Source organism: Oculina patagonica, chromosome 2, assembly GCF_052425735.1.
Source record: "Oculina patagonica isolate OP01 chromosome 2, crgOcupat, whole genome shotgun sequence".
Classification (NCBI taxonomy): Eukaryota; Metazoa; Cnidaria; class Anthozoa; order Scleractinia; family Oculinidae; genus Oculina; species Oculina patagonica.
The window spans coordinates 46,064,457-46,091,730 of record NC_135759.1 but is presented as its reverse complement, the minus strand read 5'-3'; the positions used below and the strand labels follow the sequence as shown (position 1 = coordinate 46,091,730).

The 27,274-nt window shown below is 38.7% G+C and overlaps 2 protein-coding genes across 3 annotated transcripts; both read right to left on the bottom strand.

The window, feature by feature from the left end:
* Positions 1–21: 21 nt before the first annotated feature.
* Positions 22–23,122, bottom strand: LOC144642418 (transmembrane protease serine 9-like). The gene is made up of 20 exons (XM_078501375.1): positions 23,010–23,122; positions 22,205–22,312; positions 21,277–21,345; positions 19,546–19,738; positions 19,024–19,256; positions 18,123–18,440; positions 15,915–15,980; positions 15,013–15,133; positions 14,144–14,247; positions 13,305–13,506; positions 12,162–12,397; positions 11,344–11,664; positions 9,841–10,021; positions 9,200–9,435; positions 3,095–3,151; positions 2,552–2,674; positions 2,052–2,129; positions 1,568–1,760; positions 1,089–1,318; positions 22–423 (listed from the first exon to the last, which is right to left on the bottom strand). Exons 1-20 carry the CDS (start codon positions 23,065–23,067, stop codon positions 101–103), a joined length of 3,450 nt encoding a protein of 1,149 aa, XP_078357501.1. The 5' UTR covers positions 23,068–23,122; the 3' UTR covers positions 22–100.
* On the bottom strand, positions 4,726–6,415 carry LOC144644943 (kallikrein-6-like). 2 transcript variants are annotated; one of them, XM_078504522.1, is made up of 3 exons: positions 6,331–6,415; positions 6,149–6,187; positions 4,726–5,430 (listed from the first exon to the last, which is right to left on the bottom strand). In XM_078504522.1, the coding sequence occupies exons 1-3, from the start codon at positions 6,389–6,391 to the stop codon at positions 5,117–5,119; spliced, it is 414 nt and encodes a 137-aa protein (XP_078360648.1). In that variant the 5' UTR covers positions 6,392–6,415; the 3' UTR covers positions 4,726–5,116. The 2 variants fall into 2 exon arrangements, with proteins under 2 accessions (XP_078360648.1, XP_078360649.1); XM_078504523.1 differs by lacking the exon at positions 6,149–6,187.
* Positions 23,123–27,274: the final 4,152 nt, after the last annotated feature.

Here is a 27,274-nt window from a genome sequence, read left to right as displayed (position 1 = left end):
TCAATATTAACCAGACAGTCATTTCATGCATCAGTTACAGATTTATTTTCTACTGACATTGACGTTAATACAAGATTATTGTCTTGGCTGAGACGGAGTTTTAGTACGAGGCCATCTTTTCATGAATCCAATCCAACAGATATCTCACATTGGCATAAACACCAAAGTAACCCTTGGAAGCACATCTGTAGCCCCAGCTTGTAGCGCCTTCCACGTGCCATTTGCCACCATATTTGCACACCAGGGGTCCTCCACTGTCACCCTGACACGTGTCTATACCACCCTCATCATGACCTGCGCACAACATGGAGTCGTGAATCCTGCTGGGATAGCTTTTGAGGCAGCGCTCTTTAGAGACCAGCGGTACTTCAGCTTGCATAAGTTCACTAGCTGAGGAGCCTCCCGAAGACAGAGTTCCCCAACCTTGAAATAATCACCAAATAAGAGATTTTTATGCCTTTAACATATTATTGAGTAACCCAGCATTGAAAATAATATACTAATAATAATTTCACATATTCGCAAATGGTAGGAACATGTTAGGTTTACTTGAGTGTTCCAACTAGGAGAAACAATGTGTCACTGAAACAGATTTCCATTGAATTTCAATATCATAATGTTATTAATAATATTATTACAGTTGAACCCCTATTAAGCGGCCAGTTACTAAAGTCCCGAAAATATTGTCAGTATAATACTGTAGATAAAACCCCTTTTAAGCGGCCACCCCTATTAAGCGGCCGCGGCCACCGATGAGCGTTCTTCTATTGTTTTTACCTCTATTAAGCGGCCAATAAGAATGTAATATACGATATTTAAATTAATTTCCAACAAGCTCAGACCGTGACGGCCGATAAAATCATTCAAACACAGGTTTATTGTCGTCTTCCTGTGATTCCGTTATTCCTTTTCACCTTCTATTGTATTGAAATAATGTAACCTTTTCAAGAGACATTATGCTAATTTCTGACAAACCCCTATTAAGCGGCCAACCTCTATTAAGCGGCCAGTTGCCATTTCCCCGAGGGTGGCCGCTTAATAGGGGTTCAACTGTATATTGAAAGCTTAACGCCCAGTTTTTTAACCACCTGTAATCCAGCATTTCTTGCTTTCATCGTCTATTGGCAGATCTTCTGATTTATCTGGCAGGCAAGCGAGACCCACAGCACTGTTAAGCTGTGCAGGGCTGCTGAGTTTTAACAGAGCGATGTCGTGACTCATACCAAATGGTTTCTTGTAACTGTAATGCATTATAATTCGTTCAATCTCAAAGTCTTGAGCCGTCGCATCATTTCCTTTTCTGTAATGGGCTCCCATTCTGTAAAAGTTTGAAATTTTGTTTAGATATACGGCAAGTTGATTTTACATAAAGGATTTTCATCTCTTACTAACTGAGTCGTTTCTTTATAACTGTACAGTCTTTTATTCATATAGTGTGATCGTCCGGGTGAGAGAAGTTTTGAAAAGAACTGTTGTTGGTGACTGACGTTTCGACAACCTGAGCGAAATCATCTTCAGAGTTTACTATGTATAGTCTTGGATAATGTCTTGTTGGGACCCAACTTACCTCACCCGTAGGTCCCTCGGTCTCTTTCTAGACACACAGTGTGAAGCAGTAAGAACCCACTGTGGAGCTATCAAGGTTCCTCCACAAAAACTAGATCCCCTTGGACTTCTCAGCATCGCCTGCCATGGCCAGTCACCGGGACGGGCCTGGGTACCACCGACAATTCGTGATTGTGGCTTCACGCCACACGAGCCTGAGTTTAAAAAGAAAGAAAGAACAATCAACTCATCCTCAACTTGAGAGAAGTCTACTCAAGACATTGAACTGAAATATTTCGTATTGATGACGTGGCTCCACAGATATGCATGCTGTCATTTGCGAGCAAACTTTAAACCAGAGACAAGACATCGGTTTTATGTGGAGGCATAATCGGAATGGAATCTTTTGTCTCCCAAGGGGGGAAGACCTGAGCACACGAAAAGAGAGATCTGTTTATTTACGCTTAAGAGAAATTGAATATACTGATTCGTTGTTTGACACTCACCTGGGGGTGGGGGTGGTACGGGTGGTCTTGGTGGCTTTGGTGGCTCGGGCGGCTTTTGCGTAACAGGAGGCCTGGGACCTAAATAATACACAAAAAGTCAGTAGATATACAGGACAATATGTCAAAAAATACTTGAAATATTCTTAGCAGTGAAAGAAAGTGAACACAATTTAACAATTTTGAAATCGTTTTTTGAAGTTCATGTTCGGTGCATGCTTTCTGCCCAACAATAACAAATCAAAATGGTAACCCATGTAAATTTTTCAACTTCTGCCACAAGCCCTTGCTAATCACTAGTTAATAGCGAGATCAAATTTATGATCATATTTATGAAGCAGTTGTGAAGGAAAGTGATCCCGCTCCCTTGTGATGTGAATGCAATTTTTATTCTCTATCGACCGGATGAAGGGAGTGGGGCAAATCGTGATAAAAAAAAAGTAATTGAGCTGGAAGTAGAGAGGAAAGTGGTTTATTTCAGCTAATGTTTTCTTCTTTCTTACCTCCACATAAGCCACAGCTCTTTTTACATTTGTATTTGATGAAATCATTTGTTTCACAAGGATTGTCTGGTCTATTGACGTAATCTTTGCAGGAATTCGAAGGAAAACTGTCGTAGCAGAGAGCTGTTTGATAATGTACATGTCAGTTAAAAAAGTATCATATATGTAATTCATTCCGAGAATGCTACGTTTTAATTTTTTTTAAGGTAATGGTTATTTTTAGTGCTGTAATTTTTTCACACGACACAAATTCCTAGTGTGTTTTCAACACATTATTGGCAAGTTAAGCCTCGCTCTTTAGAGCGTAGTTGGTTTTAAACACTGGATTATACATGCATGTCTGCTCAAAAAAAATTCTTAGAAAATAAGTACAAAAAAATGCTAAAATACCCACAGTAATAAGTTAATTCCACATTTAGAGACCTGACCAATGTTTTTGTCGTAGTCGCAGGAAAAGGTCTCTAATTTGGCTTTGTCCTCTCAATCACTTTCCTTGTCTCAGTACATGAAAGCTACTCGTTCTGCTTTTACATAATTTCTTACCGTTAATCTCAACCACGAAAACCGCAAGAGCAACAATCAACTTCATGGTGCCGCTTTCTCACACGAGAGATATCAGTTGAGATTGTGAAAATGTTGAACAAACCTTTAAAGCCATTGCAGGACAATGACTCTGCAACTGAGGAAATATTTCTAAGTATTCTCGCGACATTGTGAAAAGAAGGTTATTACATGAAATGAAACGTATTTCACATGTTTGCATTTATTCATAACATGAACAGAGTTTTTCTGTAAAGCACGCATTGATGTTATTTAAAATGCGGGATTTTTGAGTGTAGCTAAAGAATTGAAAGATATCACAGCTTTGCAGCTTGTCAGCTGTGTTATTATACAGGAAACAAACTGCTTTCACTGTTAGCAATGTATAATGCGACAAGAAACACATTGAAAGATCAGCTGCTTTTGGGAAAAACTGCTGCATCAACCTGTGTTGACAACAGCTACCTAAATTTTTGCAGAAATAAAGGCACTATTGTAAACAACGGATAGAAAAAAATTTCCCCCTTTTTTCTAGTTTACTGGGAAACTGTCAGTGCTCACCGAAACTGACGAGATTGTGGTGACCGAGTTATTTGTTCTCAAACTCTTTAGAGGGACCAAAGAGTTTTACTATTTCCTTTTTCCAGCCCAGATTTTTGCCCAAATCCCAGTTCCCGGCACAAGTTTTACTCAAAAAGCCATTCCCGGTATCGAGACCACAAAATTTTCCGAGTACATCTATTTCGCTGCACAAACCATAACAACCACCTTACAGAAGAATATTGACAAATTCACTAGCTTTGCGTGTTATTGACGCTTCCAGATCCGCTTATGCATGAAGAAGAAAATTTAATTGTTGAACAGAAAAAGGAGACCAAAATGTTCTTTTCAGTTTCATTAAGTGAGCTACTTTAAGCCCATTATCGAAATTTTTCCCAGTCTAAGTGTCTAATTCCCAGCTATTGTGCATTAATAATTTTATTTTCCCAGCGAAAGAAACGAGCAAAACCCTGTTCCAATTTGTCCCTTTAGGGTCCTCTCTTAAAGTTGACATTTCGGGTATTCATAGTTGAGAGGCGAGGCCGCAATTTTTCATTTAGCTTTTTTCTTTGCAAATTGTTTGGTTGAATTTCTCCTAATACATTGTTTATGTTGTGGTTTAAAATTTTTCAATCCAAATTAATATTTATTTTTCTTTGCTTCAGATTGTGATAATAATATGAGACAAAGAAAAATCGAAAACTTTTAAACCAAAGATAAATTTAAACCACGACATTTCTCCCCGGAAACTCAGCGTGCGAGGACAGTACATTTCTCTTTGTAGGGCATCTGTAAAAGCTTTGCTAAACTGTAAAATAAAAATTGTACTAAACGATTCTCTGTTTACTAATGCGTAACTGAATGATAAATGTTTTTTTTTTTTTTTTTTTTTTATATTTATTTTTTTATAAATATTTTTTTTTTAAAAATTTTTTTTTTTTTTTTTTTTTTTTTTTTTTTTTTTATTTTTTTTTTTTTTTTATTTTTTTTTAGGGGCTTTTGGTTATATTTAAATTTTAATTTGGGCCTTAAAAAAATTAAAAATTATTATTATTATTATTATTATTATTATTATTATTATTTATTATTAAAAAATAAACCGCCAAATAAAATAGAAATTGTTCAATGAGCTAATATACATCACGGGTACGGTGTAGTTGATATCTAAGGAACATGCTATCAGTTTTCTGACTAAGAATCCTAAAAAAAATAGGAACAGTCGTAATTCACAGGAATTGCGCAAAATGTTTTATGGACTATATAAATGTCGTGACCTCGCACACTGAGGGGCCGTGTTAACTAAAAACATTTCCTGGTTTACTGCGTCTCGCTTTGGTAAACTTCCCAGGGTCCTTGAGGATGACTAAAGTTTAGCAAAGTTACCGAGATTTGCATGATTTACAGAGGTTCATGGGCATGATTCCAAGATCAACTTTTATTTATTTACTCACTGTTGCAGTTTTTAAACATGTGGCAATAACTGGCTTAAAACCTTTTCATGTTTCCGTTCGCCCATTTCACGAAATATCTCAATTTGGAATAAACACCAAATTTTCCGCAGCCATTTCTCCAGCTAAATGCCCCTTCCAGGTACCACTTGTCACCAAACGCACAAACCAGGGGACCCCCACTATCACCCTGACAAAACTCTGAACTCCAGTAACCAAAGTCAGCGCACAGCATAGAGTCCTGGAGTTGTCCTGGGTAACGGCGCTTACAGTGTTTCTTGGAGACCAGCCGCACAAAGGCTTGCTTGAGGACAGTTGATGAAGAGCCCCCAGGACGCAAACGTCCCCAGCCTGGAGATAAGCCAGCATGGGTGATTAAAATTCTAACTTGATATAAGTGTTTTAATAAGGTTATTGTTTTAATCTTGAGGTTGATTTTAGTGACCCCAAGTTGACGCAAATACTTAAAGAAAGTAATTCCTTTCCTTCCTTTCCTAAATTAGGTCAATCAGACTTCTCCATTTTTAGTTATAACACTGTAACATATACAGCAAGCATTCTCTACGTTACCTTGGGCTTAGTTTATGGGGAAAGTTATCCCCAGATGTTAGAACGGCAGAAACTTTGAATATTTTTAAAAATAAGATACGTAAATGTGACATTAGCTTACTGCTCGATCATGGCTGCAATTGCTGTTCCCTCTGCACATCATAATTAGAGAATCTTATCATTTTATCTTTTTAGCGATTACCATTTTCAATTCCTATGCTATTAGACCGGTTTTTATTAGATTAGTAGATAAGTATTATTAGGATTAGAATTTTTTATATTGTTACTTGTTATTTTAATTGTATTTTAGAATGTATTCATTTCGTGTCCCCAAATTATGGGTTAAGTTAATAAGTTAACAAAGTGTCTATTCTATATTCTATTCTATTCTATTCTATATTAGTTTTTATTTACCAACTATTCATAAGCGCGCCTTCGGTGTGCGGTGTTAACATAATAAGATGTGTTCATCTTTTATCCAACAAGCGCAAATGGAATAATTGTTTTCAGTAAATCTCACCTCGGTTGAAAAAATGATCTGGACATATCATTTCCGGACCTAAAGCAAGCAACTGTTGATCAATATATTTTGTAAGCTGTGTGATCAGCGAGCACGAGGGAAAAAATCGTAGATATTCCTCGCTAAACCTTCCCAGATTCAGAAGGACTTAATGATACTGGAATAACTACAACTATTTTTACCTGTAATATAACATCTTGTGTTCCAATCATCGATCGGCAAATCTGGCATGGATCGCTTCATCTGGCAGGCAAGCTACTCCAACATTTGCCTAGTTCCTGTACGGCTTTTTCCCCGCCTTCACGGTTTCTCGTCACTCTCTTTCGGTGACGTTCCGGGCGCGACCGACTTTTTCCCTCACTTTTTCGCTCACCACGTCCCGACGAGTTCCGCGACGATGGGCCTAGGAACTGGCCTCCAACATATCGATTCAGTATGGCTGGTTTGTTTAATTTCACTAACGCGATGTCATGGCTCAAACGAGCTGGCTTGTTGTAACTTTCATGCATGATGATTGCTTTGATGATGAAGTCTTTAACATGTCTGTCTTTCCCAAACTTTTTGTGAGCTCCCAATCTTTAGTAAAAGGTGCGAAATAACAAAACTTAATTGCTAGCATTGCTTAGTTTGTTTTTGTGGCAAAACCAAAGTCTACAATTATAAACGTCTTGGCAAACTAATGACTGTTCAATTTTTTTCTACTGACAACTTTTATTATACTTATAATGCAAGATCCCATGCAATCATTTTCCATATTGGACAATATTTGGTCCCTTTACCAACGTGATTGACATAAGGACTGGGACAAAGTGGGGAACGCCCAGTCGAGCCTTGCGCCTCGTCATTCACTTGGGTTGCCTATGGCAGTCGCGTGGAAAAGGTTGAATAGAAAAGATTTTTGGTAAGATAAAAGAACAACGTTATTTTGTAAATTGATAGATGAAAGGGGCAGATAGATTCCCCAACGTCTTAAAAGGAATAAATGGTGGTGTACATCGTGCACTCTGAAATGTTTCATATCTTCGGGGTAACGTTAAGCTATCTGAGGGAAAATCTGTGACCAAGAAAGTAAGTATTCAAATAAATGATGTTTTGTATGTAGTATAACTTACCTCACAGTCAGTCTGGAGGGATGATTTTTAAATCTATCCACACAGTGCGATGATGTCACTACCCACTGTGAATGTATTAAAGTTCCACCACAGAAACCAATTCCACTGGAGCTAGTCCGCAACATGGCGTGCCAGGGCCAGTCACCAGGACGGGCCTCATTACCAATGGGGAGACGAGTTCTCTGTCTTTCGCCACAATTGCAAGAACCTAAAAAACCCGTAAATTTGGGCTCAAGGCTTACACGTATTTGCTTTGGTTTGTCAGATTATTTGTTTATTTGTTAAAATCGCGAAAGACAACTTGTTACTTGGAATTTGTAACATTTCTTGACGTCGTCTCGTCCATATACAACTTACTAAAAGGAGAAAAAATTATAATAAAATCTTAGGGGAACTTTTTTTTTTTCTTTGTTTTTATTTTGAGGTTTTTGGTTCTGGTCAAGAATATTTTTAAGCACCAATTGCGATCTCAAACTTTATTTTCTACTGTAACCGATCGACAGCACCTGTTTTTAGATATTTTCTGTTAGGGAAAATTTCATCAAACATTGCTTTTTTCTTTACCAAGTTTGTTATCACTGTTAACACCAAAGCGAGGCTTTAGTTAAAAGGCGCCACTTTAATGGCTTTTGCCAAGTCTTTAACGTCAGCAAGTGATGAATTTTAAAAAATATTGCCTTTCATTAGTGTGGAAAGAGGAAATTGAAAGAGCAACGGTTTGCAGATGAACGTGAGCGAAACGTTTCGGTTCCCATGTAACGTAGTAATGCATAATTGGTAATAAGTGTACTGTAGTAGTGTACGTAATTGTAGTGCAAGTTTTTAAAGTAGTGTCAGTATATGCATGAGCTGTGAGATGATAAAAAATAAAAAATAAAAACTCGTTATAATTAAATTTTAAAGTAGCACCTTGCAAAAGAAATAAAGTAATTTGCATGTACAACAGCCACACTTTCTCTTTGGGTTAAACATATTTATGAGGTTGAATCAAAATGAACGGCTGTGCACCAACTGAGTTATGGACAGGAAAATAATCGTCTTTGCTTTTCTTAAGCTGTATTGTTTATATCCGACTCAATAAATTCGGGAGTTTTTTGAAAATTTCCTCAGTCGTTTGAGTACCGGTGTTTTGCAATCACTGATTCCTTTAACTTTAGGCAAACCAAAGAATTAAACAAAAAACAAATAATAAATACAAAATTTCAAAGTCTTTCCCCAACGAACAAAGGCGCCAGGAGTGCACATACGCAAATATTGTCTGACTGACGGTAACGTCACAATAGTGAAACACCTCAATTTGAATCATAAGTTTTAACTTGCCTTTGTGCTTATAGAAATCGAGTGTATGGCTCAAGTTTAGTAACGTTATTTTAAACACACGGGCATGCGTTTGGAGTTAGCCATTGCCTTTCCCTCAAAGTAAAATAACTCGGTATCTTATAGGACTGTTCTCAAGCCAAGACTTACGAAAAACACGTGAAATAGCACAGTTTTTATAATTTAGTTCTTACGGTTTATATGGTATCAATGGCATTTCTAAAAGAAGGGTAAAACTGAAATCCGTCAAAAAAATAACGGCTCAAATAAATTTAGAAATAAAATAAGTGGATCTTACCGTTCACACCAGTTGTTAAAGCGATCAAGAGCAGGGTAAAGGGAAAAAGCAAATTCATAGCTGTGGCTTTGTCTGATTAGTATCGACAAAACGTGATTGAAGCGGTCTTCTTTCTATCACCAGTGCTAAACGCAAAGAAATAAATAAGTACAAACCTTTAACACCTGAAAAAAAAAACTATCACGTTTTGATAGCAGTTGGATTGAAGACAAATGTTTAGTCAACTCTGTCTGTCTGCACAGGACAGTTCGTAACAAATGTTGGTATTTTGGTTTATATAGTAATAACTTTCTGTGGCTGTACAAAAGGAAGTTTTAACATTACGTATGATAAGGTCAAAAATGTCATAAATATTCTCCTCCTCCTCCTCCACCGCCACCACCACTACCACCACCAACTCTTCCCCTTCTTTCTCATCCTCGTCCTTCTCCTCCTCCTCCACCACCACCTCCCCCTCATCATCCCTCCCTACACCTTCCCCCTCCTCCTCCCGCTCCTCTCCCTCCTCCATTCCTCCTCCACCACCACTTCCTCCACCATCACCACCACCACCTCCTCCCCTTCATCCTCATCCTCATCTTCCTCCTTCTCCTCCTCCTCCTCATCCTCCTTCTTCTCCACCATTTACTCCTACTCCTACTCCTACTCCTCCAACTCCTACACCTCCAACTCCTACTCCTACTCCTTCTCCTCCTCTTCCACGACCACCACCTCCTCCCCCTTCTTTCTCATCCTCGTCCTTCTCCTCCTCCTCCACCACCACCACCTCCCCCTCATCATCCCTCCCTACACCTTCCCCCCTCCTCCTCCCGCTCCTCTCCCTCCTCCACTCCTCCTCCACCACCACTTCCTCCACCATCACCACCACCACCTCCTCCCCTTCTTCCTCCTCCTCCTCCTCATCCTCCTCCTTCTCCACCATCTACTCCTACTCCTACTCCTACTCCTCCAACTCCTACTCCTACTCCTTCGTCTCCTCTTCCACCACCACCACCTCCTCCCCTTCTTTCTCATCCTCATCCTTCTCCTCCTCCACTACCACCTCCTCCTCGTCCACTTCCACCACCACCCCCTCTTCCTTCTCTTCTTCCTCATTCTCCACCTCCTCCTCCTTCCCTTTCTCCTCCTCCTCATTTTGGCTTTTCCCTTTGAATCACTTCCTACATTCCATGTATGAAGGCTGAGCTAGCAAAGTCGTTTACTCAGCATTTCAAAGAAATAATGATCGAGAATTTCATTGTGCTTTTCAGATTTTACGTAGTCTTATACATTTAATTTCAACCAAGAAAATTGCTTAAACAAAAAAGAACTTTATGGTCCCGCTTTTTCAAACACCAGAGAAATCACCTAACATTGTAAACTTAAATAATGACAATGTCTTTGCAACTGAGAAAACAATTTCTGACTATGCCCGTGACGTTGTAAAGAGAAGGTTATTCGGTGAAATATGACATTTTCCACATAACATCAATGTCAAATGTAGGCTTTGCGGCTTGACAGCAATGTCAAATGTGATCTTGAGAATTGAAATTTATGACAGCTTTGCAGAGCTTATCAGCTGTGTGATCACACACAAAACAAACTATTCTCAGCTTTGCAGCTTGACAGCAATGTCAAATGTGATCTTGAGAATCGAAAAATTATGACAGTTTTGCAGCTTGACAGCTGTGTGATCGCACAGAAAACAAACTTTTCTCACTGTCAAGTTTGACGAGAAACACCTCGACAGTTCAGCTGTTCTGACTGTGAAAAGTGTAATATTTGCAGAAAAACACTTTACTGCAGAAACAAAACTTTGGCTTAGAAAGCGCATATTCAGTGTTACTAAAGGCATAAAACGGGCTTGTACAGTGCAGTGCTGTTGTTACGATTTTTTAGGCATTTATGAAAAGCATCGAATGGAAACAATATAATACCAATACTGCGTGACTGGTAAACAGCTATAAATCCTTATTTCGTCCTTGCCATTACTTATCGTTCTCATCCCCATAAACGTGCCATCAGGTATTTGCGTTTGTGTATATAACAACGGTCAGCTTTTTATTTCATCGCAAACGAATTCGTGTCTGCTATGTGGAGCTTCCTATCAGTTAAAGCCAAGATTCACAAAAAATATTGAATAAAATCTGCCGAAGGCGGGTGTGTAATTGTTATTCACATAAATGATCCAACATGTTTAAAGGACTGTAAATGTCGCCCGTTCAAGGACTAAATTTTATCTTTAGAGATGTAGGGGTTGTTTATTTAATCGGGCAAAACGAAACAACAGGAGAAAATGTCCCTAGTCTATTGTCATCTCGCCTTGCTAAGTTGCACCAGGGTCTCCAGGGATGACTAAAATTTAACCATGTTACCCTTATTTTCTTTTCATATAACACTGACACGAGTTCATTTATATGGTTTAAATATCCACTTTTATTTGCTTATCGTTACAATTTCAGTTTGAAATATACGACGATAACTGGATTAAAACTTTTGCATGTTTGTATTCACCCAGTTTACCAAATATCTCACTTTGGCATACACGCCGAATTTCTTTGGGTCAGCGCATCCAATGCCCCAGCTAGTAGCACCCTCCACGTACCACTTACCACCAAACTCACAAACCAGGGGACCCCCACTATCACCCTGACAGGCGTCTATACCCCCCTGATCTAAGCCAGCGCAGAGCATAGAGTCATGGATTCTGTTTGGGTAACTGCGCTCACAGCGTTGCCTGGAGACCAGTGGCACGGAGGCTTGCATGAGGACAGCTGGTCTAGCACCTCCAGATGACAAACGTCCCCAGCCTGCAAAAAAGGAAATACAAGCTTGATTTTAGCATTATCATAATGTAAATGTTTTTAATTTTGCATCGATGCAAACACTTAAAAATTCGCCCTTTCCTATTTTCTTTCCTTCCTTTTTTATTAATAATCGGAGCATGATTGAATTTGTCGTCCAACTGGAGCAAGTTCTTATAATAAGGAAAGCAAAAGAGAAGAAGTGTACAGGTTATGCGCCATATTCCACGGGATTGTTCCCTACACAGATCAACTGCATTCGTTCGATATAATTTGGTAACACCTAAACACCTTTGGAAGCAAATCACATGTTCCGAATTTAGCGTACAAGGTTCTCTCTCTAAGAATATTTAATTTTTTTGTATTTGGAATTTACAGAAAAAATTCGAAAATATAGCGTGGCGTAAGTCCGTTAATAGCTCAGTAGAAAGTAACATGAAGTTTAGAAACTACCAGATTAAATGACTGTGGTATGATTGTAAGCCCGTTCAATTCGTCGTTACCTGTTATCCAACACTTTTTGCTCAGATCATCAATCGGTAGACTTGGCGTGGATCCATCTGGCAGGCATGCTACTCCAACATAACGGTTCAGTATTGCTGGTTTGTCCAATTTTACTAACGCAATGTCATGGCTTACACCAAATGGCTTTTTATAACTTTCATGTGTGATGATTATTTCGACGCCAAAATCTTGAGCATGACTTTCTTTAGGAACCGCCCTTTTGTGAGCTCCCATCCTATGCAGAGGGTACGAAATAACAAGCCTTAATTACTAGCATTTTGTTGACATTTGAGGCAAACTAGTGGTTGTTTATAACATCTTTTACTGACAACCGTTATTATATTTCTAGTTCAAAATCCCATACAATCAATTTCCAAAATGGACAACATGTGATCTCTTGAACAACGTGATTGACAGCCAAAAAATAGACTAGGAAGAAGGCGAGTCCGAGAATAGAGATCATTGCAAAACCAAGGTTTGGTTTTGGTTTTGGAAATACAATATTTCAACTCTATTAGAACAAATCTAATTCTCTGGAGAAAACGGAGAGGTGGGGGGGCTATAAGCGGAGTTTTACGCCGAAAAGCTATGGAACGATCTGTTTTGCTAAAAAATGTTGCGAACGCCCTGGACATGTTAGTGTGTGAGTAACACAGTGAGGTTCAAATGTGTTTAAGTAAGAGAAGCTCAGTTGAGGCCTTGCGGCATGTCACTTTCACTAAAGGCAACTTTTAGAAATCTAAATAAAATCAGTTTTCTTTAACGTCAGCAAAAAGTGGTGGTACGCTAGGAAATACATCTTGTGAATAGAAACGCATTTTATTTTTTTTTTAAATTGATAAATCAAAGGTGCAGACAGATTCCCACAAAATGGTGAGTGTGGACTACTCACTTTCCAATTTGGATTAAGAAAATTCCTATTAATTGCTAAATGGTAGTATTCGGAATTTTCAACGTCTAATCATCTTTCAAATTGGTCATTTTTATTTTTATCTATTTTATATACAATCTGTTCAAAAGAAGGACTAGATGATGGCATAGCGTTCTGCTTGAAACCTACACCACCATCAATTTGGTATAGTGCAATTTATGAGTTGACCAACAAAGTATGCACTGAAATATATAATGGATTACGTTGTTACCTCACAGCCAGATGAGAAGGTCGATTTTTATATTTATCGACACAGTGTGCTGCTGTCACTACCCACTGTGGATGAATTAACGTTCCACCACAGAATGAGCCACCCTTTTGACCACGCCGCAACATAGCCTGCCAGGGCCAATCACCGACAGAGGCCTGGGTTCCACCAACTATACGGGTTCTCGGCCTTACGCCACAAGAACCTAAAGAAAACGTTATATTTCAAAGTGGAATCACAAATAAGAAATAAAATACTGAACAATTACCACAGCCACATTCTTGTGGCAAAGATAAACATGTTTATGGAATTCAATCAAGTAACAAAAAAAAAAATGCCGAAAGGCTTTTTTGGTACAAATGACTCGAGAACTAGACTTAATGAAAATATCGTTCTGGGCTTAGTTGTTCAAAGAGTGGATAACACTATCCACCGGATAAATCGCTATCCAATGGATAAGTGTTAACACACAAAACTGCGCTATCCACCGGATAGTGATTTATCCGGTAGATAGCGTTATCCATCTTTTGAACAACTGCGGCCTGGATCAGATTTGTTTTGTGCAAATATTTCCTATGGCTATAATGTCATAAAAAACTATGTAAATCGTTGAAGACTACTAAAAAAACAGGGCATACTGATGTAAATGTTTTCTGTTTCGTTGCACTTGCCACGAATACCTATTCTAGAACATTTTCTTTCCTTCTGTTAAAAAGTCATTTTTGCGACTGAGCTGTATAAATGCAAATATATCCGGTGTAATTTTAATGACTGATTTCCCGACCATACAAGTGATACAACCACCATACAGCACACATATAAAACAACATAAACTGCTTTACCTGACGGAGGCCGGGGTCTTGCTGTAGTGATAGGAGGCCGGGGTCTTGCTGTTGTGATAGGTGGGCGTGGTCCTTCGGTGGTTGGCGGGCGGGTTGTAACTCCTAAGCAAATAAAGTAAAAAAAAAATTATCAATTAATTCTTTGGAAGACGTAATAAAAACCATTTTTTAAATGTAACCAATATGCTTTATCGAGAAGTGTTTGAAATATGTCTGTTCCTACTCAGTACGTTTTTCTAACAGTGTTCCTATTCAAAATGTATTTTTAAAGTTGACGTTTTTAATAGTCTGCAACTTGCTTCTGTAACGTCTCTCGCACTTTCAGTGCCTTGTTTACCGAATGGCCCTTGAAACTAAACACTAGGTTTTTTAAGCTAATGGCTCCTTTTTTGTCATCCCCCAAAATAACGAATTGAAAGCCTTTATACAAAAATAGAGATATGTTTTGCTCGCCGGTAACGAAGTTTGCTTTCTAAGACCATAAAACTGGCACATGAGCCTTTGGGCATTAGGTTAGGGACGGAAAAGAACTCGTCATTGCTTTTTTTTGGTGTATCATTTTTTTTTTCCCTTTTTTTCTTTTTTTTTTTTTTCTCCGGGTGGGGGGGGGAAGGGGGGGGGGGGGGGGGGTTAGTTTTTTAATAAATTTAAATTTTTTTTTTTTTTTTTTTGTAAAAAAAAAAAAAAAAAAAAAAAAAAACTAATATTTTTTAAAAGATGGGGGGGAAAAAAAAAAAAGGAAGAAAAAAGAAGGAAAACCTTGGCCCCCCGAATTTTTTTTCCTCGTGCCAAGGCCCACCCGGCTAAGAGAAAAGAAAGGGCTATGGGGACGAGAATGGTATCATTTATAAACAATTTCCAATTCCATACCTCCACACAAACCACAGCTCTTTTTACAGTTTTCAGTGACGTAATCCCATTGATGAGGGCCTTTACATTGGCCAATTGACGCATGCCACTCACAATGCATCACCTTATCTTCGCACGTGGCTGGTGATAATAAGCATGTTTATGTCAGTTTATATAGCACGAAACATTTGTAGAAGGACGACTTTTACACCTGCACAAAACATTCCACCTCGAGCCTGATAGCTTCTTTTTCCCCCCCCCCGGGGGGGGGTAGGGCCGGATAGCTTAGTGATATGTAGAAGCTTGCAACTAAATCTGTGGGCTCTGCAATAACACCCTCCTTTTCCGTTAGGTTTTTCAGATTTTAACGGCTCTTGCCAAAGAACAAAGGTTCTAGGTGTACGTTTGCATATCAGACAAATGCCTTTTAAATAAAAGTTTCAACAAGCCAAAAACCACGTAGTTTTATTATTACCTTTTCTGATTTTCGGTCTGGACTGTAAAAACGCTGTCACTAATGGAAATAACACGCTTTTCAAATTCCTAATTTGACTAAATTTAAGAGCAAGAGTAAGCTAGCCCTTAATACCGAATAGTTACTGCTCGAGCAGGGTACGTTTCCTTTTTCAGCAATATGAAAATCTTGGCACATGGCATGCAAGAACGTTTGTAGTTAGCCATTGCTGATGGCGGATTCATCACTCGAGGTTATTTATTATTTCGCAGTATCGTCATTTAAAACTAGGACTGTGTTCCAGCCAAAATTCCTGTATCCCCCAAAATTTACACGTCCAATAGTACAGCTTTTATATTCAATTTGTAACCAAAAAATGTTTATTTTATCAATTGCATTTCTAAAAGTGGAGTACAAATCAAAGATAAAGGCTCAAATTAATTAAGGAATAAAATAAGTTTTTCTTACCGTTAACATCAGTTAGCAAAGCGATCAGGAGCAGTGTGAGGGGAACAAACAGATTCATAGCTGCGGCTTCTTGTGATTCGAATCACTGACAAAACCTGATTGTAGCAGTCTTCTCTTTTATTTCCAGTGTTAAACGCAACAAAATAAATAAGAAAAAATCACTTTCAACAACTGGTAAAATACATGTATCCCCTTATGATAACAGTTGGATAGGAAAGACAGGCATAAGTCAAATCTGTCTAAGATCGTTGTTACCGGACTGGACGGTGAGTTAGAAAGTTTTGGTATTTCGGCATATTTGTTAAAGCTTTCTTATGTTAAACATAGCTGTATAGATATTAGTTCAAAAAAAGTTGAATCACTTCTGTCTGAGATCGATGGTACTGGACAGAAATCGTGTGCGTTAGAAAATGTTAGAATTTCGGCATATTTGAAAAAAGCTTCTTTTGCCAAACATAGCTAAATAGATATTTGTTCAAAAAAGCTTTGTCAGTTCGGGGGGTTTATATCTTCATCAATACAACGTCTAATATAGTTTTACTGAAGAACATCCTTAATTGCCAAACATGTCTAAATCCCCGCGGGAGATATTAGTTATAGAATCAGAATTGGGAAAGTTAGTCAATCAAAATAAGGCACAAAACAACCCTTTAAAAACGGTTGCTAGTCAAACGAGCCAAAAACACTTAGATTTGAACCTTATTAGATTTAAATATTTAAGGCAATTCTCTGACTGATTTTTAATGTTCACTCATCTTGGTTAAGTTAAGCATTTTTGTTGGTATGGTTGCAGTATAAAAATCGCTATTTTTGTTGGCATCCAGCCACACTTATAACTTTCAACTATGTCTGTCCCATAACAGGATCTATTTATTACTAAAAAGCTTAGCTGTATAAGAAGCTGTATAACAAGACCAAAATTTAATGGAAGCAACCACCAGCAATAGTGTTTTAAATCAAACAATAAAATTGGGTTGCAAATTTTTAATTGTCGCCGCCGAACAACATTTAGATTTAGCCATTGTCATGTGACAATCAATCAACAAATTAGAGCGCTCCAGCTATTATACGCGCACCATGATTGGTTAGTTTTAGGGACCGTATTATACGGAACTCAGCTTCTCTGACGCTTGATTTGAAACCTGTGTAAAATTCAATATTTTTTAGCTTTGTAACGTTCACTCATCATAGTCGAAGTAAACATTTTGGTTTGTATGGTACAGTATTAGATCTCTCTGCTTGAAAAGGTTCCTTTCTGAATATCGATAAATAAAAATTAATTTAAAATAAAAATTAACCTCGCTTTCTCGATCCGTCCGGTGAGCTTCGGTTTATAATTAGTTAAAGATGTAGACAGTTCCAGGCGTTATATAGACTGTGTGCGTTCTACCAACTGAAATCCTTCTAGCTATATGGTGGAGGTTTGTTCATTTTGGCCGTTCGCATTGAAACTTTGTTGTCAAGTTTCTTTTCTTTATATAATTGAGAAATATAATTAAGAGGGGCTTCATAACACCTCTGTGCAAAGCATTCGTAAAGAGACTTGACTGCTTTGATAAAGTTGGTCTTAATAGTTTCGCTGCGTGATAGTCACATTAACCACCCAGTGACCCAACACGAAATTAATGCTGCTGGTCTTCTCTGGTGCTAAAACGAGCAGAAGGTAAAACTAAAATGCAAGCAGAAGGTAAAACTAAAATGCAAGCAGGCCGTATGTCGTGGAGAAGCTACTCCAGGAAATGTGGCAAACAGTCGCGCATGCGTTTGAGTCATCGTGGGATTTCCCGATGTATTTTCCGGGAAGACGTGGGTATACGAGGCATAAAAACTGCCATATTGTTAAGTTGTTGTGTTTAATTATTTATGTAAAGTAAAATTCGCCTAACTCGACACCGTAATTCTTTTCGTCAGTACTAAAATAAAGACCTATGGCTAGTTCCTATTTGAAAGGCAAAGATTCACGGAATTCCGTTTAAACTGGTTGTCTTACAATCGAACCTGATAACTTGCGCATATTTAAAACAAATCGAACACGGCAGAGGTCTTATTGGTGGTGCTGACTTAAAGAATCGCTGCCTCTTGGGACGAGAACGGGCGTTTGACATCGTACTCAATCATCCCATCAAACTACTCAGGTTCATTGCTTGGTAAAATATTTTATTATCCTTAAACTCATGGTTATCACAGGATTGTAGCAGAAGATTTAATATCTGCTCATCTTGCCGCTCACCCATGACTTCAGGTATCTTATGTTGGCGTAAACACCGTACTTGCCGCGGGCCGCACACCCGTGACCCCAGCTTGTGGCACCTTCTAGATACCACCTCCCTCCAAACTCACACACCAGGGGACCCCCACTGTCACCTTGACAGGAGTCTACTCCCCCCTGGTCATAGCCAGCGCACAGCATGGAGTCGTGAATCTGCCTTGGATATCCACGCAGACAGCGTTGCTTGGATACCAGTGGTACTGATGCTTGCATGAGGACCCTGGGAGATGAGCCGCCAGAGGAAAGAGTTCCCCACCCTGCCAACAACACGATGCACAAAGAAAGCATTTTAATTTTAATTCAATTAAAACAAACATATTGGATATGTATTGATAATAAGTGATACAAGCAACTTAGGCACCGTACCAGTTGTCCAAAGTAGTCTGGTATGTTTTGGTGATTACGTTTATTTTGTTATGTATTAAATAAGCTCTTTGATTTTACGCTCAAATACTTATGTATCTAATACCAAGGGAGCATAACCAACAACAGTTCTTCTCAGAACTACTCTCACCCGGACGATCACACTATACGAACTACTGATACTCCTGGGTTCAAACCACAATCCCCCCCCCCCCATTTTTTTTTCCTTTCTTTTTACTTTATAACCAACGTATGCTCTTTTCCTAAGTCAGTCAGTCAGTCAGTCAGTCAGTCAGTCAGTCAGTCAGTCAGTCAGTCAGTCAGTCAGTCAGTCAGTCAGTCAGTTTATAATAGTGTCACATACGTTCTAGCGCGGTAATAGCGTTAATTGGGGACACTAATAATGTGAAAACTAAATCGATGAAATAAAATAATAGGCAATCAGAGCTAGTCAGACGTATAACGGAACCTTCTCACCTGTAATCCAGCATTTCTTGGCCATGTTATCAATAGGCAAGCTTGGTGTTGAGTCATCCGGGAGACATGCAAGTCCCACGTACTTATTCAGTTGAGCTGGCTTGTTGAGCTTTAACAAAGCAATGTCATTGCTTAGGCGAAATGGTCTCTTATAGCTCTCGTGCATAATAATGCGTTGGATGGTAAAATCTTGAGCGTTCCTGTCGTTTCCTCTTTTGTTGTGAGCTCCCATTCTGTAATTTTTTTTTATTAAATTGACAAATAAAATGGTTTGGGCTAACATCGATCAAGTTTTACAGTAAGTACGGGCTAATCAACGTAAACATCGTGCTATGGGTGATGAAGTGTTTCAACAAAACAAAGATATTTGAAAGTAAGAACAAGGGAAGGGCGACATTCGAAAACGTAAAGCACTGTGAGCAAAGTTTTGCCAGTTTCAATGCTGCCTCTCTGAATTCCCAGCGTGGGTAATTATCGCCGTTTGTAAAAAAAGAAAAATCTGTAAGGAAAGTAACTGCTCACCGCACTCTAAGGCTTGATGGGCCTTTTTTATGTACACAGTGTGATGCTGTTAGTACCCACTGCGGATGAATTAGGGTTCCACCACAGAACCCAAATCCACTTGGCGTACGCAACATAGCTTGCCAGGGCCAGCTACCGGGAGAAGCTTGGGTACCACCAACGATACGAGTGTTGGGTCTCGAGCCGCATTGTCCTGTACAAAAACAGTGATCTGATCAAAGAACTGATTTTTATCCACGGTATCACAGAACATGATTGAAGCTAGAAATCCAGGAGGTTTAACGTAAAGTTAAGGTTGTTTAGTTAGCTAGAAGCAAAACTGAGTGAAGCGAAAATTTTGGCGATGTAAATAATTATTTGCAAAAGCTTTAACGACCAGTTATTTAACCAGAGAAACCTAAGATACAAGACTTCATTTGGTCTCATGCTTGAGAAAACTCGCCTTTTCTTCCAGTAGAGGTATACTAATCCATATTAGCATAACCCGGCTGTAGGCATAAATAGATTGTGCTCGGCAACTTTTGAGCAACTTTTGGCTTGTTTGAGCAACTTTTTGTAGTACCAGCCAACCTCGCAAGGGCCAACTTATACTTCTCCATTGGCAACTTTTGAGCAACAAATTGATTTAAGAACCGATCCAAACCATAAAAGGTCGTTTCATTTCGAAGGATTTTATTAAAACAGGTTTTATTCGCTGCAACATAGAACCTGCCGCCGGCCATCTTGGTATTTGCTGAAGTGCGAGTCACTTATGACATCGCAATCAGATGAAATTTCAGACGAGGAAAATGGAAATAATTCAGACATTGACCCCATTGAGGTTGCCATAGACGCTGGGGAAGGTCTTAGTAACACCTGCAAGCGTTTCAATTTCTAGAAAACGCAAAACTCACGTCAAAACGACTCTAGGGAGCAAGCAACTTTTCTGAATTTTGGTGGCAACTTTTCTCTGATATTTGAGCAACTTTAGAGCAACTTTTAGGTATATTGTGAAGCAACTTTTCCTGAATTTACTAGCACAATCTATTCATGCCTACCCGGCTGCCGTCTATTGGCAAACGCGTGATCTGATTGGTTACACAGGTGCCGTCTATCGATCGTAAGACGGTTCTTGGTGCGCGCGCTCAGTTTTCTTTTGCGGAATTTTATCAACAAAACATTCAAAAAATAAACTCTAGCGATATTTTGTGTTTAATAGATCAGCCACTGGGTTATGCTAAAACAATTAGACGGCTCGCTCTCGGTTTCTACCGGCTTTTGATAGTTGGCTCGGGGCTTCGCCTCTCGCCAACTATCAGCCGATAGAAACCTCGAGCTCGCCGTCTAATTGTTAATTAGGACAGGGAGGCACCACCAACAGCAGCAGTGACTCATTTATTTTTCGTTTTGTATATACACACATTTTGCATTTATTTTTTCTCTCGGCATATTAGCATATGTTTGCTAGGGGCCTAGTCAGCCCCGTCAGCTCCGAGGTAAAATAAATTTTATTGATATTGATTAGAAACAACAAAAATAACGTAAAACAGTACTTTGTTAGATTTTTTATCTCTTTATTCCGATGTTTTTTTAACCGTGTTTAAATAAAGTTTTGTCTATGTCTATGTCAATGTCTTTGTCTACAACAAAAACAATGACAACGAAAGCAACGATAACAATAAACATCAAGTTGTTCAAAAGCTTTTTTAACATTACTAAACAGATGCTTTTTTAACCAGCGTCATACTTTACCTGGGGGAGGAGGGGGAGGAGGTTCATCTGTATTCACAGGCGGACGGGGCCGTTCTGTTGGTTGGGGTCCTACGAATGAACAATGAGCATTTTTGTTAATCAAATACTGTTGGCGAACGGTGGCAACAATTTACGCTTGCGGTAAAAGTTATCTCAAATTTTGTAAGTTGAAAATTCCAGGAAAGATTAATAAGGAAAGATTGATCATGATCACAAAAATATAATTTTTAAAACAATGTCTTTCCTACTGAAGCTCTCAGGCAAAGTTTACGACCTGCAGAGAATCGATTTAAAGATTGTACTTACAAATGATAACATTTTTCACGACCAGTTTGCTGATTACCTGAAATCTCTTATTACTATAATTGTATTAGCCAACGCGAACCGAAATGTACGATCCTTGAAGATGGTGGCAGAGCTTTTGCGTTTGCTGCAGCGAAATGATGGAACTCCACGCCCGAGAACATGAAAAAAGCAAAGACTGTGGACTGCTTCAAAAGTTAGCTAAATACTTTTTTGATAACTTTTTTTAAGAGAAGGGTTGAATTAGGTAAGGTTATTTAAAATGAGGTACACTGAATTGAGATAATGCTCCTTATCAAAATGTAAATGTTGTTATGTTGTTATTGGTCTGGGACAAGACCCTTTACTTTCACAGTACCCCTCTCCACCCAGAAATATAGATGAATACTTGTGACCTGTAGGGACAGCCTGACAACATATCAGTGCTGAGGAATAACCTGCGATGGACTAGCATTCTTTCCAGGTCGAGTAGCAATACTCCTAGCTGTTTCATGCTACAGGAACTGGAGTTGAGTGCCGAGACGGAGAAACTAGGCTTCCTTAAAAAAGTGTATTTTCAAGTTTTTATCTTTTAATCTGCTAAATCTGCTCGATGTATTGTTTCTCACGAAGTAAATGTTCTTACCTCCACACAAACCGCAACTCTTTTGGCATCGTTTTCTTATAAACGAGTTTGTTTGACACTTCTTTTTAGTTGCGTATCGTCCGCAACGGCTTGAAATATCACGACAGGCTAAGAACGAAGATATCATGAGATTAGTCACGCAATGATAACCGCTAGCAAGATAGATAGCTAAAGCATTTTAGAAAGAAGCCTTTCTAATTATTGAAGATTGAGGGAGGTCTTACGTAGACTTCTCAAAAACATGTTAACCAGCACAACGTAAAGCGTCTAATTTTGAGCCCTTGTGCGATGAAACTAGCTGCTAAAATTTGGGCTTATCCTCGCTGTAAGAACCTGTGAAACTCACCGGCGACGTAAAACAAAGAACGAAAACAACAACAAAGAATGTCAAACCAATATAAAGAAGGAAAAATAAACCTCGAAACAAAGAAAAAAAAAACATAGGTTCTTTTACCGAGGTAAACCCAAACTTTGTGTTGGTCTCTTAACTTAATGAATCCACTGTGCTTGTTTTTACAATCGATTTCTCCTAAAGGTCTATAGTCGGCCGCGGGCCCCGCGGGCAATAAAATACAATGCAATTTTATTGTCCATACGTGGGACGAGGTCTCCCTCAATGTCCGAGCCAGAGGCTCATGTATAAAACGTAGGGCGTGTGCAAAGGGTATAATTTCTAAGCGACTCTCAAAAGCGACCAGAACCAAATGACGAGGAAACTTCCTAGAAAAACTGAAGTTTTACCATGCCTTTTGGTGCCCTTTTAGGAATATTACTGTACAACATTGTCGGGTAACTTTTTTCTCACCGTTGATTTCATTAATCAGCACCCCGACCAACAAGGCAAAAACAACGTACAGCTTCATGACGAATTGCAATCAGTGTTTCTGCAAAGTGACTGAACAGTGTGAAATTACTTTTCCTTATCTATAATCACAAAGCAAGGAGACTAGCAACTGGTAAAACAAGAGAAAGTATCTTGGCTTCTTTTTTAATTCGAATGCCAAGTTAATGACATGTTTACAAAACAGCATCTTGAAACATTGATGTATTATGAAACATTTAAAAGTATTTGTAGCCAAAAATCAAGAAATGTCATTTAAAATGAAAGCAATGTGATTTGAAGGGGCTGTGTAGGTGCTTGTTTTAATGTAGACCAAAATCTCACTAGAGAAGACTCGCCAGTATAGCTATAATAACCCCACTGTTGACGAGGGCGTTGGACCAGCTCCGCGCGACCACCTCGTTAAGAGAACGTTCACTAAAACCCCATTAAATGCCAATCAATTTTTGCTTTCCTGCAGATGTTAGAAAAATCTTTAAACTCAGCTTTCAGGTGTTGTAACTTTTAATATTAAAAACTAACACCGAACCTTTGCAGCCGGCTAAAAAAAAACAGAACTTATTTTTTTTTTTTAATTTTTAGCCATCGTTAAAAAAGTTGTTGTATGTATAAAAGAAACAACAACAGCAAAAGAACAGCCATCTCTCCACTCTGACAGAAAGGTGTAGGATCCAGGAGGCGAGAAGTACCTTATTCTTACTAATTTTCGCGATTTAAAAAAAAAACGCGAAATTTAGTACGCGCTAAGAAAACATTGCGCGAAATTTAAACACGCTAAAATTAATACCATATTATATCAGAAGTACATGATCTAATTATATATCAAAAGAATTTGTTTGGAACTGCACTATCTACCTTTGAAAATATCTTTCCGTTATGTTTTTGACTAGCACCCTTCCTCTGATTACTTTTTTGTTTTTGTAAATTGCCCAAAACCTCCTTTTGTCACATTGAGCTAGTCCTTTGTACATTTCCAGTAGTTCTTTAGTCTTTGACGACTGCTTCATAATGAAACACAGACAAAATCGCGAAATTTAATTTTTTTAAACATATTTCTTACAATTGCGAAAATTAAGTACGCGCGAAAATTTGTAAGAATAAGGTAATAGTTTTCGAGATATACGGGGGTCTGAGGCAGGGTTACCATATTTTTCGAAAATATTGTTCATTCCAATAGAAGTAAATACTCTGCGGAACATCACTGGAAATCCCACAGTTCAAATAGAACTGTGCGGTACACGTGGTCTCTATCAAATTTATTCTTCTGAAATGCAGCAGGCCTTGTTAATTCATTCTTTAGAAAACGCTAAGAAAAAATGCCAATTTATCGCAGGAATACAGAAACCACAGCATCCGTGCAACGGCTGTATCGTTGTTGAACCACTCGAACGTTATGAGAGTATCTGAGCATAAATCCGAGTCAACTATCAGGAGTGAAATCTGCAATGCCCTGAGCGCTGTTTGCGGACTTGATATGCCAGTGGATCCATTGTCGACTCATAGCATGAGCAATGAACATCTCGAACTGTCCTCAAGTCAGTATCAGGACGCAGTTGATGCGCTGACAAATTCTCCTCGGCTGCCAAACAGCTCTCTTCCAGGGTCTCCTGTGGTTCAAAACTTCGCACACCAGACAAGTCTTAGAAATGGCAATGTGAATAATGTGCTTCGGGTGCATTTTATAATTTATCAAGTTTCGATATAAAAATTTAAAATATAACCAAAAATAATTCAAACCATTGTTACGTTTTTCATGAAGATTGTTACACCTGTGCACTTGCGATATTTCCCTTATGATAAAATTCGTATCATACTCGTATGTATTTCTACGTCAAGTACATTTTAACAGTGTGAGGTTTCGATAAATATTTTATGATCAACAAACGCTATTTAAGCCAGTTTTTTTGTCAATTTTTACACTTGTCAGACACTTGTTACATTACATTTTTTCTGATAGCTTGTTACAGCTGTGTATTTGCGATTCTTGACTCATAATTAAACTCGTACGCATTAGATTTACTCTCGTTTGTAGGTTGCTTTATTTTCAGTTGAGGGGTATAACAAAACATTTAGTGACTGGCGCCTTGAGAAACAGTGAGTTTTCTTTCCCCTCGAACCTCAATGTTCCCCTCGGTTTCGCCTCGGGGAACATCAAGGGTCTCTGGGAAACAAATCTCACTGTTCCCCTTGGGGCCAGTCATTAAGTGCTTATTGAACGAGAGTGTAACTGGGCAAGATACGATAGAACTGTGGCATCGATTCAATGTAGAGCGATATTCCCTTTGGTTACTCTTTCAAGTGGTAAAATTGTACACAATTTTTATACTTGATCGCGCAAGTTCATTCGACATTTGGTCGAGAAATTTTACCAGCGCGGGTGTTCGTTTAGATTTAGAAAATTCCGCGAAATATTAAGGTAGAAACCACTGCCTCAATCACAGCCTGCGATGTTTCGTCCTTCGGACAGCATAGACTGAGGTAGCTTTCCTAAGAATTTCTTTGCATTTTTAGACCTTTCTAAAGCAATCCGGTAACCCCCAAGCAAAGCAACACACAATTGGCGTTGTTTAGACGTTATTTGGCACGAAATTTACTACAACTACCAGGAATCTCTGCGCATTTGACAAACAATCTATTAAAATTAGTCATCTGTTCTCTCACATTCCCGTACTTTAATCGCAAGTTCCTGGCCCCTTTGATCGTCTGTTCGCCGGCAATAATCGCATGGTTTTTTCTGGGCCATACCTACAATTTGCAGTTGGCCTTTTAGCGACCTTCCCTGACTCGGATCGATATGAAAATTACACCATATATTGGTTTAAGATTGAAGTTTGATTTAATATGTTTTTTAAGGTAATCAATATTTCCATGGCAACGATAAACAGAAAACCGCAAAAACAGCAAAACCTGAATTTTACGCGCAGTCAGATTTTCTGTTGAAAAACTAATACCAACATCTTAAGCTATGGTGTGCTGCAAATAAAATATAAAGGAATAAAAAATTCTGTATGTTTGATTTTGAATAAATCGCAAAAATGTTTCAAATTGTAATTTTTGTATGATGATACTAAATGGACCGAGACACAAACACGCGACCTTGATGAAATCACCTCAAATGACACCTTAATGTGTATTTAACTTATCTTTCGGCGCCGTGAAAGTTTTGTAGAGTTTCTTCATCACAATTTGGAGAACAGGATTTTTACTCGTGAATGCATAATGAACGAGTATAGTGGGGGAAGTTGAGCCATCCGTCCATCCTTCCATCCATCGTTGTTAACATTATGCAAATTAGGTATGCTTACAGGCGCTTAACACACATGTAAATTAGGAGTTGTGGCACAAATTGTGACAACTCGCTCGGCTCGCCCGGGCTCGCCTCGCTCCTTGTCACAATTTGTGTCCACAACTCCTAATTTACATGTGTGTGCGGAACGCAAGACGCCTTTCTTACCCCTCTCGCGAAACGAGTTGCAAAAAAGGCGTTGGCGGCACCTCTAACGGCCCGCAGCAACAGAGAGCGCCACCTGTGTGCTAGATTTATTTTTCAATTGAACAAATATTTTTCTTAAGTATATGCAACAGATGGCTGCCGCAAGATATTCGTCAGAAGTTTTGCAAGCTATGATGGAGGAAAACCTCCGTGAATTTCAAAGAAACCCCCAAAGAAATTTGTCTTTTTCACTCGCCCACACCGATTTTAACGAATGGCTTAGAGTATGGAAAATGAACATACCCGAAACTGACACTAACAACAAAGATCTTTTAATTTTTGCAAAAAAACACAAAAAAAAGTTTTATGATCTTTTGGAAAGCGAAATTGATGACTTACGAAGCTTAAAAGCAAGCTTTGGACTTGAAGTTAAATTTTCGATACAAAGAGACGGAGTTACGCAACACATGAACCACTATTTCAGTGAAAGAGAACCGCACGTGTTTTCAAAAAACACCAAAGAAGAAATCGAAAAAGAGTTTGTCAGATTTATCGAAAAAGCAAAGGGAGAAATTGAGGCTTGGTCAGAGAAGGGCTCGGGGTGGAAAATTGAAAGAATAGAAATGGCGTATATCAATGTCGCGCGTTATCAGCCATTGAGAGGGGGGAGTTATCTGCCTTTACCACCAAAATTGGCAAACAAAAAAGCAGTTATTAACGTGCAAAACAGGGATAACGAATGTTTGAAATGGGCTTTGAGAGCTGCATTATTTCCGCCAAGAGATGGGAAAAATCC

What these genes read in the sequence shown, in the direction of transcription:
- LOC144644943 (XM_078504522.1), bottom strand. Translation starts at nt 6,391, where the DNA reads ATGAAGCGATCCATGCCAGATTTGCCGATCGATGATTGGAACACAAGA. An exon ending in CACAAGATGTTATATTACAG is followed by an intron (nt 6,188 to 6,330) that starts GTAAAAATAGTT and finishes TGCTTGCTTTAG; the next exon opens with GTCCGGAAATGATATGTCCA. An exon ending in AGATCATTTTTTCAACCGAG is followed by an intron (nt 5,431 to 6,148) that starts GTGAGATTTACT and finishes GCTTATCTCCAG; the next exon opens with GCTGGGGACGTTTGCGTCCT.
- LOC144642418 (XM_078501375.1), bottom strand. Translation starts at nt 23,067, where the DNA reads ATGAAGCTGTACGTTGTTTTTGCCTTGTTGGTCGGGGTGCTGATTAAT. An exon ending in CAAAAAGTGTTGGATAACAG is followed by an intron (nt 11,665 to 12,161) that starts GTAACGACGAAT and finishes CCTTTTTTGCAG; the next exon opens with GCTGGGGACGTTTGTCATCT. An exon ending in CGTACCACCCCCACCCCCAG is followed by an intron (nt 1,761 to 2,051) that starts GTGAGTGTCAAA and finishes TTTTAAACTCAG; the next exon opens with GCTCGTGTGGCGTGAAGCCA.